The sequence below is a fragment of the Xiphophorus maculatus genome, chromosome 14 (genome assembly GCF_002775205.1).
Source record: "Xiphophorus maculatus strain JP 163 A chromosome 14, X_maculatus-5.0-male, whole genome shotgun sequence".
Classification (NCBI taxonomy): domain Eukaryota; kingdom Metazoa; phylum Chordata; class Actinopteri; order Cyprinodontiformes; family Poeciliidae; genus Xiphophorus; species Xiphophorus maculatus.
In genome coordinates, this window is record NC_036456.1 from 18,581,976 (window position 1) to 18,598,668 (window position 16,693).

Genomic DNA, 16,693 nt, shown 5'->3' on the forward strand with positions numbered 1-16,693 from the left:
GTTAGGATGAAGGATTTAAACGACTTGTATAAATATTAAACGTGATGTTATGCGGCGTAAGGTTGAGTAGGCTGTAACAATAAGTTTGTGTCTGTGCAGGGCGGGGGTCTGCTCTCTACTTCCTGTGTTTGTACGCCGGTCTCCCTTATTGTTCGCTCCTAATGACATCACCACCAGCAGGAAGCACACACGCCCCGACAGGCCTAAAGCCAGGAGTCAGTGCAGAGCATGTGTGGGTGTGTGTGTGTGTGTGTGTGTCTATTTGACTTTTCATGAACTCACCTGAGATAGAAGCAAGTGGCAGAAAATGTAAATGATTCATTCTGTGTGTGGAGCTTAGAGACATCAATGATTTTAACAGTCAGAGGTGCATAAAGAGATGCAGAGCTGCATGAACCTTCTGCTTGATGCATTCCTGTGCATGCATGCGCACTTCCTACATGTTGGTCTAACACGTACACAATAAGAAAGGGTGTGAGTATTTTCATAGGGTGACATACAATCACAGACAAAGCCAAATGCATTCTGTAATCTGTGTAAAGAATCCTTCATGGGAAAGCTAATCTGTCTTTTATCCCAGGCTTTCTTTCCAGTTTGATGTTTTCCTTCCTTATTCTCCCTCTCTCACTCAGACATACGAACTGGGCTTCCTAAAATCCGCAAATTAATAGAAAAAGTTCAGCAATTAATATCTATTACAGGATATTTTCCTCTAAAGCTAATAGGTGACCTATTATGCTCCCTTGAACAGGTTAGGAAAGGCTTATGGGTTAAATTTGTTTGCAGCCAATCATTCTTAGATAACGAGATATTAGTCTGGTCAGTTCTATTTTGAGCTGTTTTATGGCCTCTTGCCACTTTAAATCCATCTAAGCTGCTGCTGGCCACACCCCTAACTCGAAGTTTACACTCACAGATGAAAATGGCTGTAAACAGATGCACAATTATACATCTGTACATCTTTGAAAAGCAGAATTGGAGCCTCCTGCACAACCAACAAGAACGCAGTAAGTGGTTTCTGGATGGTAAGTCAACAACAAAACTCTTGTCTTTTCCAGCAGCCATTGTATAACGCATACAGTGGTAAAACCAGCTGACCAAGCGTGCTGGAATTCCACTGAGGTTGCTAGGTTACAGGGCTGGGCTTGGCTGAGGTTGCTAGGTAACAGTGCAGAGTCAGTGGAATGTGACTTAACAACTGAAAGGCTTTTAAAATGGCACATTTCCCAGACTCCATAAAACAGTTCAGTGATTTTTTAAGCGGTTTGGCTGTTTTTAGAAGCAGTTGAGATCCAAATGGAAATTCAAAAATGTGCATAATGTTAATTTTACATAATACGTACCCTTTTAAAAAAAGACTTTGTCTGAGAATGCAAGCTGTTTGTTTTTAGAAGAATAATTAGTTTGGAAGGATGATGTGGAGGGAAACCTTCCCACGCAAAGGCAATGTTTTTCTTTAATCTGAGGAGGGGTTTGCTTTGACATCAGACGTGTTGCGATGTCCTACCAGGTACGCCGCCTCTCTCATGAACTGCTTGGCCGGTTGCCTCCACACAGCTGGGACGGTGATCACCCATCTGATCTCCTCTCCTTCCAGCACCGAAGACGACTGGTCCTTCACCTCCTGAAACAGAACCTCCAGTCACCTCCGAGTACCACTGCTCCCTAGATCTGGAAACACGGCGACGGACTGTGCGACGTCGCGTTGCCTTGACGACCGAGGCCTTACCTTCAGAGCGTGTTCTCTGAAGAAGCGCAGGGCGTGTGCAAACACCTCGATGGCCCGGACCTTCCGACCGTTAACAGCCTCCAGCTCCGTCTCCATCGTCAGGTCCTGTTGAGACGTAGGAACCACAAGCTTTATTAGCCTCCAACATTTCTAAAACAAAACCTTGATTGGATATTTGGGCGGATTAATTCAAGAGTTCAATAACGATTAATTATTAATAAGAGGCCAATTATTCAGTCGATTCCCGGTCTGTTGGAGTAAGGATGCTTCTAAAAGTTGCAGGTTGGAAGTTCTCGAGGACTGGACTTGAGCACCCCTGCTTTAGACCATCAACTTTGTGAAATCATGCTTGACAACTGACACTTCGTTTTTAGATTTGAACTCTGCTTGGTACTTTGACTGTACCAAGCAGAGTAGGAGCATTTGTATTGATAACTGCTCTTACTTTGAATCTTCCATTTTAGGTTAAGCTTCAGATTTGCTGATTTCAGAGTTCTTATTAAACAATAATTATACAATTTTCTAAATTTAAATTCATTTGAGGGTGACAGTTTAACTTAAATGGTTGAAACTTTGATACAGTTGGTTGTACCAACAAGGCACTAAACGTGGATAAAGTTCATATTAGGTTTCTGAAATGGCCCAAACCTTGACTTTATTAACAATTTGTGGACAATAATTGAAACGCCAGTAAATAGATTCTACCAGAAGCTTGTTTAAGGCTATGAAAAGTATGTGGCTGAGGTGAAACCTGTGGAGATACGTCAGTCTGGGTGTGTGTTTATATTTGAACGTGACATATTTCTTGCCCATGATAGATGCCCATGTAAATTTCTGACCAGAACTGTATGCGCTACTTACACTGGTGCTGTGGATTTTCATTTTAAATTTGTCAAAGTAGAGCCAGTGCTGGGCCTCCTCCGGGTCTAAGTCATGGTAGAAATCCCGTGCTGCAAACCCAAAACTGTGGAAACGCAAATCAGGAGTCAGCAGCAAACATGTCGGGCTCTTCTGATTGGCCACTCCGGGATCGCCGCCCTCCCAGCGCCTGCACAGAGCGACGCAGTGACGTAAATGGGAGTTATAATAAGTAGAAATGGTATAAATGGGGGGAATATAAGCAGATTCTTACTTCATCATATGTATGGCTTCGGAGTCGTGCGTGAAGCTGAAAGCGTAGCCGCTGGAGGTCGTCCCAAAGTCTATGGCGATGACGACAGAGAAGGGACAAGCCATCCTGGGTCTGACCTCCACCCTCTGCCACAAAAAGAGACAGGAGTTGTTAATGTAGTTATTCAGATAGACACTAGGGGGTGCTAAAACCCCTTTCCTTTTATTGCTGGACAAGAAAAGTGCCCTTTTGAAATTTTTTTTTATTTTATTTTACTGTGATTTGAGTGTAGCTGAAGACAACATATGGCTATTGATTTGAAACAGATATTTATCTGTGATGTTCAAGCTGGTTTTTATTTTAACAATATTTTAATATGATATAATATGACAATATGACTTGACCACGTCTCTGGTCCAGAGGGCACAGAAACGCTTGTATTTCCTGCGGAGGATGAGCAGAGCACACCTGGCCCCGCCCATCCTCAAGACGTTCTACAGAAGCACCATAGAGAGCATTCTGACCAGCTGCCTCTCTGTGTGGTGTGGAGGCTGCAGCGCCTCCGACTGGAAGAACGTGAGGAGAGTAGAGCAGAGAGGATCATCGGGGCCCCCCTTCCCTCCATTCAGGACATTTCATCCCAGCGCTGCGTGTCCCGAGGCCGAAACATCGTCAGTGACCCCTCACACCCCCACCATAGACTGTTCTCCCTGCTGCCCTCTGGAAAGAGGTTCCGCAGCATCCGGTGCAGGTCCACTAGGTTCCGAAACAGCTTTTTCCCACTTGCCATCAGACTGCTGAACTCTTAACTGGACTGCACTCAAAATCTGGTCTCCACTTCATACCTTGCACATATACAGAGCTAAATAACTTCCATTTTACTGTCAGTCCTGCACTTTATATTTTATATTCATATTTATATTCATATTTTATACTGTATTTTATTTTATTCTGGAGTAACCTCACAACATTGAAAGCTCAAAACATTGTCCTGAGCCGTATGCAACGAAATTTCGTTCTGTATACACCCTGTGCATGTAAAATGACAATAAAGTCAGTCTAAGTCTAAGTCTAAGTCATTTATAACTACTGATTGAGCTATTTGGTGTCAGTAACTGGGTTTCCATTTACAAATTTGTGCAAAACTTTGTTGATATTGTGCTAATGTAAAAAACAAACAAACAACAACACAATTTCCCAATTAAATAACAAATGCAGTTAAAACCACACGTCATTAAAAAACATGCAGCGCCACCATCCTCCTAAAACTTCCTGTCGTCTTCTTCACCAGTTTACACTTGTTGTTGACCATGTGACTTGTGATGCAAAAAAAGTGTTTCCATTGCAGTTTTGTGATATACGCTAATTTTGACATAGCAAAAAAAAAACCCAAAAACCCACCTCATCCTAGAATAAAAACCTTTTATTGAAAAATGTGACATGTTTCCGTTAAAAAAATTTATTTTCGTAATTCCAATTTGTGCAATTACATGGACAAGAGATGCAGCTAATGTCTCGTTTGACCATAAAATTCCACGTGTGAAATAAAAGGAACACCAGTGTTCCAGAATATTACAGTTTATGATTATCTTCACATAACCTGTGGTCACTAGATTGTTCCTGAACATCATAACCAATTTCCTGAGGGGGGCGGTTTGGGTGAAATAGTTTGAAATTGGGAAGAACTGGGTTTTCCCACTTGACATTGATTCTTAATACTCAGAAAAACTGATTTGGAGGAGATGAAGGAGGCAAATAATAAGCTTTTGGAAATCCTTGACCTTAATTGTGGTGAAAAACAATTTCGATGAACTCTACCAAATCTGAGAGTCAGAATAATGCCAGAGGTTTACTGCTACAAAAAGCAACTTGCAAAGGGACATTTAAAGGGATGTTACAGTGTATTTTCCAGATTAATTTTAGTATTTAGATTAGATTAGTATTAATTTTCCAATTAATACTGCAATTTTATAACACAATCAAGTAACCATGCTACCTTCATTTGTTATAAAAATGCTGTATGACTCGGCGCGTTGAAATTGGGCCTCTGTCTCTTTAAGAAGCTCCTGTTCTTTGCCTTCAGCAAACACGAGATTCTGCCTTCAGCACTTCATCACAAAATGTTTTTCCATTAAGCTTTTTGAAATGCTTTGGACTGAGAAGTCGATATTATGATATAAAGCTCAAAAAAGTTGATTTTACATAACGCCCCTCTTTCAACTAAATAGAATTAATCACAGTTTTTTTTTATAAGGTCATTCCATTTTGAAAAATGAGTTCAAATGCATAATGTCAGCCCTCCGTACAACCATTTCTGTGATTGTTGAACTTCTTTGCTGTGCACTTCTTTTCCCCACATCACATTCCCGTTGAAGTACTGGTTTTCATGCTTATTCTCGACTGTAAACTGAGAGCTGAAGCCTCATGTGACCCACTAATAACAGGTAGAAGCTCTATATAAAGAGAGAGCAGAGAACAGGAAGGGTGTGTGGCGGTGAGAGGCTGCTGGTTACCGGTGAAGGCGAGGGCGTGAGCGGCGTGATGCTGCAGTCGTTCCTGGCTGTGGCCGGCGAAGATGGAATGGATAAACTCCCAGCTGCAGAAATAATAGGAAATTAAGAGATTAATAACAATATCTAGCCATATAATCACAGAATTACCACAACTAAAGGAGATTACGGTAAGAAACAAGAAAGCGCCTCAGTTCTTTAGAAGTGAGTCTGGATAATTGAAATGAAAGAAAGTCAGGAATGACTGGAATGTCACTGGAATCCAAAGTGGGTAGTGTACCCCGGTGGGAGTGGGACGACGAGAGGTCAGCACGCCAGAGGATGCAGAAGAAGTGACTCATTTCAACCAGGATGAATTAAAAAACAAAATAAACGTGGGTCTTACCAGGAATCTGCAGATTTGAATCCAGCTGGACCTCCTCAGCCATTTTTACAGGAGCCAGGGTCTGCGGAGAATGGGACTCACGTTAAAACAACAACAAATTTAAGATTTTCTTATTGATAAGGTTTACTTTTTACAATATTCTGTTCATGACAGAGACTTTAACGAGAAAAACCAACAAGTTTAAGCATCAACCATAATATTGTGGACCTTATTATCTTAAAAAAAACACAAAAAACCCCATAAAGACTGTCTATGTTTTCTAAGAAAAAGATTTATTTAGTTCTTACAAAGGTGGACGATTACGGACTAAGTTTTACCACATTTTGTGGTACTACTGTGATAATGATAAAAGTGATAATAAAAACTGTTTACTACCTCTTTTTTAAGTATCTGTACGGTTGTGACTGTTAATTACTTCTTATCCCACAAACACAAATACTGCTCTTAAGAAACATTCCCCATTTGTAACGCGCTACTTTAAGACACCAGCCACATGAAAAGTGCATTTCTGTCACTAAGCTGCACACAGTAATTGTCATATTTTCCAATTTATTGGTGTTTATTGATATTCTCATTGAACACAAAATTGTTTCTTTGAATAAAAACATGATTTCTTGGAATCTATTGTGACAATATTAAATTCAAATTCTTATCATGATAAGAAATTGATCACAATAAATGCTAAACATTACAATAAATTCCCATGTTTTTCATGTCAGCATTCCAGACCTTTTTACACATAAAAATAATTTATTTTTTTTTAGAAAAAATTACAGAACATTACTTCAATGGATATCTACACATTTCATTTTTACTTATTCATCTTTGGGAAAATACTCCAGACATTTTTTTTCCTCAAACATATTGTCATGTTCTTATTTAAATTGCATTTTTACACAATCTGTGCATGTTTGATTTTGCAAATGCAAAAAAGTTGTTTATTTTCTACTGCTCTACTGGTTTGACTTTTTTTGTGCACACATAAAACATCTGTGTGTGTCTGTGTGTGTATTTAAGTCTGCACCAGTAAGTGCTGGTTTTCCTTCCCAGCTGTTCTCTTTGTTGCTCTGATGGTAAAACCAGAGAGAAGATAAAAATGCACATGGGTTTCATTATTTTCATCCTATCTCTTCTTTCTTCCTCATAAAAATCGCTGTGCAGAAAGGGATGCACTCTGGCGTTTAAATACTGTACTACTACTTGACTTGATCATGAAGTTGTGCAGTAAACCAGGAGGATTAAAGCTCCTCTAGTTTCTTCTGCAATGCACCAATTACAACGGAGTTCTATCAGTTTGACATCTTTGCATAAAAAATGCATAAAAGTGTTGTTCGTTATTACATACATTGGCTCATAAAAACAACTGGAAAAAAATCCTTTGTTCTCTTAAACAAAAGCAGAAAAGGAATCAGAGGTTTCAGGTTTCAAGTTTTCGTGCCTGTCTCTCTTCACAATCAATAAACTTTTACTGCAGGACTGCGAGTGCATGATCAAAAAAAGTTTCTCCTACTTAAATCGACTTACCACTTCAAGTCCTTCGTTCTTTTTTCTGAAGTTTTTCTGCTGGACTGTGAGAACTTTTCCTAAACTTTGGAGTTCTGCCTCCAGAGAGCGAGAAAGATGGATGGATAAAGGACCGGAGGAAAAGCGCAGCTGGAAACAAGAGGATGCTTTTCTGGAAAGCTGTTGTTAAAAAAGTAAGACCTCCCAAATGTTTTGCATGCAGAGTCTCCAAAACTGGATGTTAAAGGAATCGGCAAAAAGCTGCAGGAAGAACTTTCTTTTCTCTGGGTGGAATTGTGATTTGGCTTTGCAGCCCCAGCCAAGCGCTCCGTCTCTCTGCTTTGCAAATGAATGTCAGAAGAAAAAGTGGTGACACACACACACACACCCACACGCATACACACACACACACGAACCAGTCACAGGAGTGGGAGGGCTATGACAGCGCATACGGGGGGGAATGCTGGGGGATTTACCTCAGCGGAGTGTAAGTCAGAGACGGAGGGTGGAGTAATTCTGACGCTGGCTTTGTACCCTGCTCCAGTAATGTTGCCCTCTCTCTCTTTCTTCCCATTCGTTTAATTACCTCTTCCTGTCTTCACCTTTCCTGCTTTGTTTTTTTTTTTTTTCAAATATCTTTTAAACATTGTTTTCAAACCTTTAATCTTTATCTCTCTCTTTCCTTGATGCAACTTTCCCTGTAAGTGTGTCAGACAAAGGCAGGAAGCAGCCAGGTGTGTTTGGTCAAACTTGGGGTGACCTTTACGGCACTTCTCCAGTTTTTCACTGTCACGTCTGACAGAATAATGTTTAACGTCACTGACGGAGTTGGAAAGGTTGACATGTTTGATTTCTTGCTGAAAATGCATTTTCTTTTAATCCAATGATAAAATTGGAAAAATGGATGGATATTCAACAAAACCTTCACTGCAAAAATGTAAAATCTTTGCAAGTCTTTTTGGTCTAGCCTGCAAATGTCTCAGTAAACTTGAAATAAGACAAACTAACTTAAAAGTAACTTTTCAGCAAGATACAGAGGCTTGTTTTAAGTAAATAATTCCTTAATATTGATAAAAATGTTCTAGTTGCATTGGCCAATAAATTAACGTATAAGATGGAAAAATGTCTCGTTATAAGTGAAATAATCTGCAAATGGAACAAATACTTTCTCATTAATATTAAGAAATTATTTATTTAAAACAAGCCTCCATATCTGGCTGAAAAGTTACCTTTAAGTAAGTAGTTTGTCTTATTTCAAGTTTACTACAATATTTTCACTAGGAACTAGACCAAAAATAGTTGGTAAGATTTTGTGTTTTTGTAGTGGGATGGCGAGTTTTGTTGAATATCCAGCCTTTTTTCCAACTTCCTTTTCAGCAAGAAATCATATAACACCAAACATTTTCTCACTTGTTAAACTCCCCATTAAACATTTTGTGTTTTTGCAGGGTTATCTTTTTTTCGCCGTTGGTCTATTGGCTCTACACTGTGTCATATTTGCCTTGTGAATAGTTTTTACAATTCACGAGGTAAAGGCAACTTCAGTGCTACTTGCTTGTTTGGTTTTAGCTTTTACAGACATGCTTATTTTTCGTCTTGAGTTTTTTTTTTTTTTATGTCTGCATTTGTGTGTTTTCAGTAGATCTGCAGAGATCTGAACCGCCAGTGTTGTTGCATGTGTGTGGACACACAAAGATAGTAGTGGTAATCCAACTCTTCGTTGGTAAAAAGCAAGCCAGATCTTTTTGGTATGTGAAATAAATGCCCCGGGTATTTATATACACACACATATGTTCACATACACTCAGCTTCTTCATCTTGTCAGATTTCCAAATCGAATTAGAGTGTGTGTGTGTGTGTGTGTGTGTGTGTGTGTGTGTGTGTGTGTGTGTGTGTGCGTGCGTGTGCGTGTGTGTGTGTGTGTGTGTGTGTGTGCATGCGGGTCTGGAAGCCATTACCTGGCACCTCTCCCCCTGTTGACTGAAAAACCAAGAGGCCCCATGCAAAGACTGTCATCACCTCTTTCGCTCTCTTCTTTTCCTCCATATTGTAACGTCTTTTATTGTTTTATTGTACTGGGCAAACGTCTTGAGTTTGCCCAGTAACTCGAGACGGATGTCCCAGTCAGGATTTTTTTGTCCCTGATCCTAAACTGAGTCATTAAGAAAAGGCATTTGGTGGCAGAGTCCAATCCTACTTAAAACCAAAATTAAAAATTCAGCTTTTCCTTGAATAATACCACATACAGCCCTTCGACAGACAGAAAATGGTATTTTAGCACCTATTCTGAAGAGTATTGATTTGGTAAAAACCTGGGATAGAGTAGATCCTGAGATCCTGAGAGCTATCTGAAACTTTCTCCAACACATCTGAATCAAATTTCTTTGGTCTTTTTTAAACACTTTCAGACATGGATAGTTTTTAAGGTTTTCCTCTACTTATCTAGTTTACTTGTGTTTAAGATAACACTGGCTCAACATGCATGTTGGTCACATAGGACTCAAACTATTGAGTCCAGACTTGTTTAGTCCGCTTTAACTGAACTCTGGTCTGTCTAAAAAACCTAAGTCTTCGTTTGGTTGAAGTGAATTCTGGTGCGGTTTGAATGAATATGTGAATACCAAGCGGACGAGAGACCACTCCAAAAGCAGGAAGCGGATTATCAAGTGTTTTCACACCTGATAATTGGGTAGGCTTGGCTCATTTGTTACATTTCGAGCTGTTGCGGTTCACTTTCACACTGCAACATGTTCTCCTCCCCGCCTGTGGTGGTGCTGCACCACTGACGGAAACAAAGAAGGCACTGAGCGCAACTTCCTTCTTCTCAAAACGTAAACAATAATGCAGTGGGGTCAAATTTTAGTGGTTGTAGGATTTCTCTTCGTCTTAGGTAAAAGATCACGAGCCATTCCTCCCGCTAGCGCTAGACTCGCATGTTTGTTTTTGTTGTATTTACCCAGAATGCCCTGCACTGTAGCCTGCTTCCTGCTTTTGCAGCGGTCTCTGGTTCGCTTGTATTCACATTTGCATCTGAACCGCACCAGAGTTCACTCTGCCTGAAGTGGCCCAGAGTTTGCTTGGTCTGAATCAGAGTTTGGTTGCTAATTCACACAGGCCTTTCAAGATAAACAAAGTAGATTTGTTTGTATTTTAAATAGGGCTAAGCTAAGCACAGGGAATTCTGGGTAAATACAATCTAGACAAAAGTGAGAGTGTAGTGCTAGCAGGAGAAATAGCTAGTCATCTTTTTAAAATCCTACAAACATTAAATTTGACAGCACTCTATTTTTTGTTTGCATGTTTTGAAGAAGGAAGTTGCAGGCATGTCTTCTTCTGCAGTGTGTTTGTGTCGTTTCCTTCAGTGGTCCTTGGTGCAGCGCCACCACAGGTGAGGAGGTAAACAGGTTTCTCAAAGTGTTTGGTTTGTTTGACAATGTACCAAATGTTGCAGTTTTGGTCCCCAATTGAACCAAATCTACCAGACAGTTAGGCGTGAAACCATATTAAGAACATCTTAATAGATGTCGCTACTTCTTCCTCGAATATCAGTTTGTCAAGGAGAACCTTTAAAGACCTGGAGTTGCTAAATATAAGGAAGTTAAAGGAAGTTTGCTACTTTCTTCAGCATCCATCCCGATCCTATCAGCAGCACTGCAGATCAGCTCCTCCATCACCTCAGTCAGGATCTGGCTCCTAGGTGGACACTCAGACACAGGAAACTCTGCACAGGAAGAGATGGGGTCAGGTGACAGGAAGGAACCCCCTGTGTGACATTCCTTTCATGAATTCAACATTATCTCAGGGACTCTGGAAGTAATCCTCCAGCAACGGAAACACACCCATGCCACACACTAATGTGCACGGACTCAAACACACATAGATGCTGCCTGGCAGTTTCTTTAAATAGCCCAAAAATGTCAACAGAAGCTTGAATGAGAACTTGTTACTTCCCAAGATAGCACCAGACGTCACTCTGCGGAAACAAGCAAAATGCAGTCAAAAGTTAAAGGTGACCTATTATGGTTCCTTGAACATGTTAAGGAAGGTTATTACATGGTTGCACAAAGTCATTCTTAGATAATGAGATTTTTGTCTGGTCAGTCCTGCCTATTTTCGAGCTGTTTTAGGGCGTCTTGTCACTTTAAATCCAAATAAGCTGCTGCTGGCCACGCCCCCTAATTCAAAGTCTACACTCACACATGAAAATGGCTGCAAACAAATGCACAATTATATAACCGTACATCTTTGAAAAGCAGAAGTGGAGCCTCCTGCACAACAGACAAAGATGTAGCAAGGGGTTTCTGGATCGTTAGTCAACAACAAAACACTTGTCTTTTCCAGCAGCCATTGTACAGCGGTCAAACCAGCTGACCAAATGTGCTGGAACTCCACTTGGGTTGCTAGGTGACAGGGCTGGCGTTGCTAGGTAACTGCACCAGAAACAGACACATTCTTGCAGCTTTCCGTTGAAATAAATTGGTATGGAAAATAAAAAGTTTCTTTAGCCTGATTTTATTATCTTATAATTATTTATTTGAAAAATTTTCATTTTGGTCTTTACAATTCCAAAATTCTACATAACTTTATATTTTGGTCCATCTGATGATGTAACTTTTAAATATTAAATAACTGATGTTTTGATCAGACTTCTTACCAATACTTTTTTGTTTTACTCTTACTCTACTTTACTCTAATTTCTGGGATACCTTCTTTGACTTGACTAAAAATATGATGAAGTAGTGCTACTCTTATTTGAGTAAAATCATTGGGTACTCTACCCACATCTGCATGTGTTAGAATGGTCTAGTCAAAGCCCACACTTGTTCCCATCTAGAATATGTTTAAGTTTGAGCAGCTGTGGAATAAAAATAGGATTTTCTGTTTCTAGATGAATCAACATGGCTCCAAATATTCTGCAGAGAAACAAGTTTCTACACAGAAGTAACTCCAGACGGTTTGATAAATATAATATCTTATGGTTCAACTATTGTTTTTCTTAAATTCACGTTAGGCCTGTTGCTTAGCAACTCCACTGAGGTGAGTAAAAACAAAAAACTGACAATAATCACCTGTGTGTGCAACAATAAGGGGCTTGTGCAGAAATTAAAGAAGGTATTTTTGTACGTTTGGGTGCAAGTGAGAGGGCTAACATGCCACTTCCTCTTTAATGTGCTTTCTAGGGGTGTGTCGTCTCCTCCAGTGCATATTCACGTCAATGTTTGAGTCGCACTGTACAGCCTGGGGTGGGGAACCGGAGCCACAGGAAAGAGCTGGAGGTACACACACACACACACACACACACACACACACACACACACACATATATTAAAACGTGGCTGTTCTTTGACATGGAGTCTGGGCTATTGTGTCATAAAAAACAGTTTTAGCAAGCAAGAGAGAGGAACAGGAAGGGAACTTTATGATTTATGATTCGACTGCAAAGACGAAGGAGGAAATTTATGGCGAGGGGGACTGAAGGGGATTGGAGAGCAGTGAGGAGGGGGTCCAGTCTGTGGAGAGAAAAACTGGGAAAAGCTGAAGAACTGGATCCATTCTTTAGTGAACTCTGATAGTGCAAAATTTTAGCCACCACCAAAAATAGGACTTTGTTGTAATCATGGTTTGAATTTTGGTTGTTTTACAAATAAATACAACAAACTCCATAAGTGTTTACATACATGTTGGTGTTTTTACAATCAAGCAAAATAGCATTTCCGCTCTTATTGTACATTTGTTTTGCTGCTGTGACATACTGTATTGTAATTAAAATGTTTTTTTTTATGTTAAGTATAAATGCATATTATGTTTGTTTCTGAAAATGTGATTCGACTCAGTTGCACATCCCTTGGATTTCTAGAAACTGCACAATATCTTCCATTACAGTCTACATTGTTGGTATTATTGTTAATTTCATTTTTTTATATATTGTTTTTAACACTTAAGAAATTTTGTGTGAATCTTTACATCTGTTGCTGAATTTTCCCTTTGCAGAACAATAAAGGTTGTTTCTCTTTCATTCTAAATTTTGAGTTCATTTGTATTTAGCAAATGAACTCGATACATTTGCACCAACTTTGCTGCAACACAGAGCATAATATTTTCAAATTGTTCCACAAATAAAAATGTGATAATTTAGGTACATGTTTATATTAATTTCCACCTGTGATACATTTGCAGATGCAGCTGAAGGAGTTTTGGGATACGTCTTTACAGGCTTGTGACTGGATTCAAGCAGAGCTGATGCAGAGCTAAGATAAACTGGCATTTCACTTTATTTTAAGAGATCTGATCATGAATATTTGAAAATCTATAAGGTTTGATAAATAAATCCCAGCCTGGATAATTCATGTCTGATCAGAGCTTCTTCAAAATGCAGATTGAGATTCATGAAACCTTAATTTTATAAGTAAAAATGCAAACAAAATGGAGCAGCTTAATGCTTTTTTGGAATTATAAATGGATTAGAATGGTTTACATTTATATCCACAATATGAAGTAATTCTTAATTAGTGTTTATTACACATTATAATCACATTAAAAACTTTTTAAAAATGTCCCCAGGCTTTTATGTCATGTTTTTATTGAGTTTCTTATGTTTGTTTTATGCTTTATATTGTTTTAAGGTTGACTTTTATCATACAGTGCTTTGTGATTTTGTCTCTGAAAAGTGTTTTGCAAATAAATTTTACCTACTCACATTATTTAGGATTTATGAGACCTTAGTTTGTGTAAACAAATGAGGGGGATAGGTATAGGGAGCCTTATTTTCATCTGTTTTCACCATCAAGTCTAAAAAGATTATTTTTCCACAAGATAAATAACATAACATAATATAAACAAAACAGCAAGAGATTTTAAGGTACTTTTTATGTCAGAAAAGTTCATTAGACAAGATTCAACTGGCTAAAAGAGGGAAGAAAACAAGCATAAGGATAAATCAAAAGAGGTTTCAGCAAGAAAAACTGTTCTGGCAAACATTTATTTTGAAAAGGCTTCAAGTTTGTTTCTATTCTTCACATTTTTTATGCATAAAATCTTCATTAAAGCCTGAAAAACACCAGATATTTCCCAGATAGACTACATTTAACATGCAGCTGCAGCTCACACTCAGCTTACACGCACATATGTGTTTAATCACACATTCCTACAGCTTTTTGTGCAGGGACACATATCGCAGGACGCTGTGGACAGATGATCTGCAGGCACACACACACACAGAGAGGTTTAAATTTAGACTGACACTCAGGGGAACATCTGGCATTGTTGAATTTAATGTCTGCATCTTTTTTCGACACACAATACAGGCATGTACAAAAAAAAAGCAGCTTCAGAGACCAAGAAAAAGAAAACAAAGAAGCTGAAACTCAGCTGCAGATATTATTTACATTTAGTTAAGTGGACCAAAGAGAGTCATGGAAATTTTTCTTTTAACTTTGTCAATGTTAAATTAGAAATTGGGATGACATTGCACTTTGATGAGGGTCTTTGATGTTTCTGTACTGGACTCGGACTGAATGGAGCTTGGAGAGAACTAATACACATCTACTGTACGAATTCTCCTCTGTGATCCAGATTTTAAGCTAAATTATACCTCTGCTGGTGCAGTATGTCACCCACAGTGTGTGCTACAGTCGCCCTCCACTGTGATTCGGGAGTAATGCATCCATCTGATGCACTGCAGCTGAAAAATCAAAAGCTGGCATCGAATGCAGTAACAATATTCATTATGGACTAAAAAAAAAAAAGAAATAATAAACCAGAAAGTGATTCTGACCTTGTAGTCGCTACTCTGCTCTACTAATAAGAACATATTGAATATGCTCAAGATAAAAAATAAAAACAACTCTCTTAAAGACAACATATTTTTTCAATTTTATTAAGAAAACTTAAAATAAAATGCTTATGGTTATCTCTGATAATAATGAAAATGATTATAAGGATAGACATGCACTCAAGTTTAAAAGTTTTCCTAAACTTTTGCCCCACAAAATAAAAATGTAAGAGGGACACGACCCAGACTCTACAGCATTTCTAAAAGAAATGCTAGCATCAATAGCAAATATATTTACTTACATGTTGCTTTTACTTGTATTCAGTAGGTGTTTTTGCAATCTGTTACATTTTTAAAATCCATATGCTTTGTGCTTAATATTTTTAGCATTTAGGTTGATTTCTGAAGAGGCCCTAAAGACCCCAAACTTGCATATTCGTGACCACACGTGGGTCCCGACCCCAACTTTTAAAACTACTGCTTCTAAAAGTATCCATGCGTAACTTTTATCCCTCTTTTCATTCATTTTCCCCTCCCTGTCTCTCGAAAAAGCACAGTATTGGAGCTTAACATGTAAAATACACGTAAGACCTCCTTAAAAAGGGCCACGTCGTCAAATACAAACTCTTATGATCACAAGAATGAGCGACAGGAGCAAAAAGGACGATTTTGTTTACTTACGTGAATGGAGAAGTAAGGCGGGACCTGTCTTCAACATGGACCAATAGCGTGGCGAGGAGCTTTGATCAACGTTCATTTCAACCAATCAGTGACGGGTAGCGGGCTACGACGCTGTTTTTTCCTCTCAGCGCTTAGACTGAATCTGGCGTTTTTTTAATGGTGTTTTAGCTTAGTAACACGAGCAAACAGACCGAGGACACGAGAGTGGGATAAGCGAGTTGGAGCTAACTGGAGGAATTTCTTCACAGCGTGGGTTTTTGGGACCGTTAAAGAGACGTTTTGCCCCCCTCCTCTTTTGACAGCTGGCTTGCGGATTGCCCCCGTTTTACACTTAAAGTTCAGTGGTGAGTGGGTGAAAACTAGCTTAAAAAGGCAACAGGGCAGGCTGGACGCACTCCGTGTAAATAAGTAGCCGCAATTTTTCTTAACATAATTCTATTTCTGCACAATGTCACATCGAACGGTTGTGTATAAAATAGGGAAATAACTCATAATAAAAGCTGCTTAAAGGTCAGAATGCGGTTCTCGAGGTTAGAGGTGGGGTAACATGAGCTGTAGCAATTTTACCCCACACTATTTAGAACAACAGGAAGGTTTTATTTCGTAATAATTCCCACGCATTCAGCCACGTTAGTGTTGAAACAAAACGGAAGCGTCTGAATGTCTTAATTAGTCGTGAGAAATGCTTTAATTCAGGAAGCCACGCAAGCATTCGTGTAAGAGAGTGAAGAGCATCGTGGTGGATGTTTGTCCACATGCTGCGTTCAGGGACTTCTTGTAAGCTCTGAATTTTTAAGATAAAAGTTCAGATTTCTAATACTCATTAAAATAAAATCGCTACAGTTGGAAAATATGTTATTTGTTTTACTTTTGGGCAAAAAACTGAAAAATATATGTTTATTTTTTTATTTTATTTTCATTTTGATGGAGTAAAGGATACATAAAAAGGATAAAAGTATTTTAATTAAAAACCTATTGCTGTGGCTAGGAAAAACATTCAACA

At 38.9% G+C, this 16,693-nt stretch overlaps 1 protein-coding gene across 2 annotated transcripts in view; it reads right to left on the minus strand.

Annotated features, from left to right (window-relative positions):
• hspa12b (heat shock protein family A (Hsp70) member 12B) overlaps nt 1-15,938 on the minus strand; it is a 27,793-nt gene extending 11,855 nt beyond the window's left edge. Inside the window, exons 1-9 of one of the 2 annotated variants that reach the window (XM_023346023.1) lie at nt 15,691-15,938; nt 10,855-10,959; nt 7,260-7,333; nt 5,736-5,796; nt 5,354-5,436; nt 2,862-2,986; nt 2,591-2,777; nt 1,730-1,834; nt 1,508-1,624 (exon numbers count right to left, since the gene is read on the minus strand). In XM_023346023.1, the coding sequence (XP_023201791.1) occupies nt 1,508-1,624; nt 1,730-1,834; nt 2,591-2,777; nt 2,862-2,986; nt 5,354-5,436; nt 5,736-5,796; nt 7,260-7,333; nt 10,855-10,959; nt 15,691-15,766 (933 nt within the window). In that variant the 5' untranslated portion in view covers nt 15,767-15,938. Of the gene's footprint in view, nt 1-1,507; nt 1,625-1,729; nt 1,835-2,590; nt 2,778-2,861; nt 2,987-5,353; nt 5,437-5,735; nt 5,797-7,259; nt 7,850-10,854; nt 10,960-15,690 lie in introns of those variants that run through there. The other variant, XM_023346022.1, reaches the window with a different exon arrangement.
• Between the last annotated feature and the right edge of the window lie 755 nt (nt 15,939-16,693).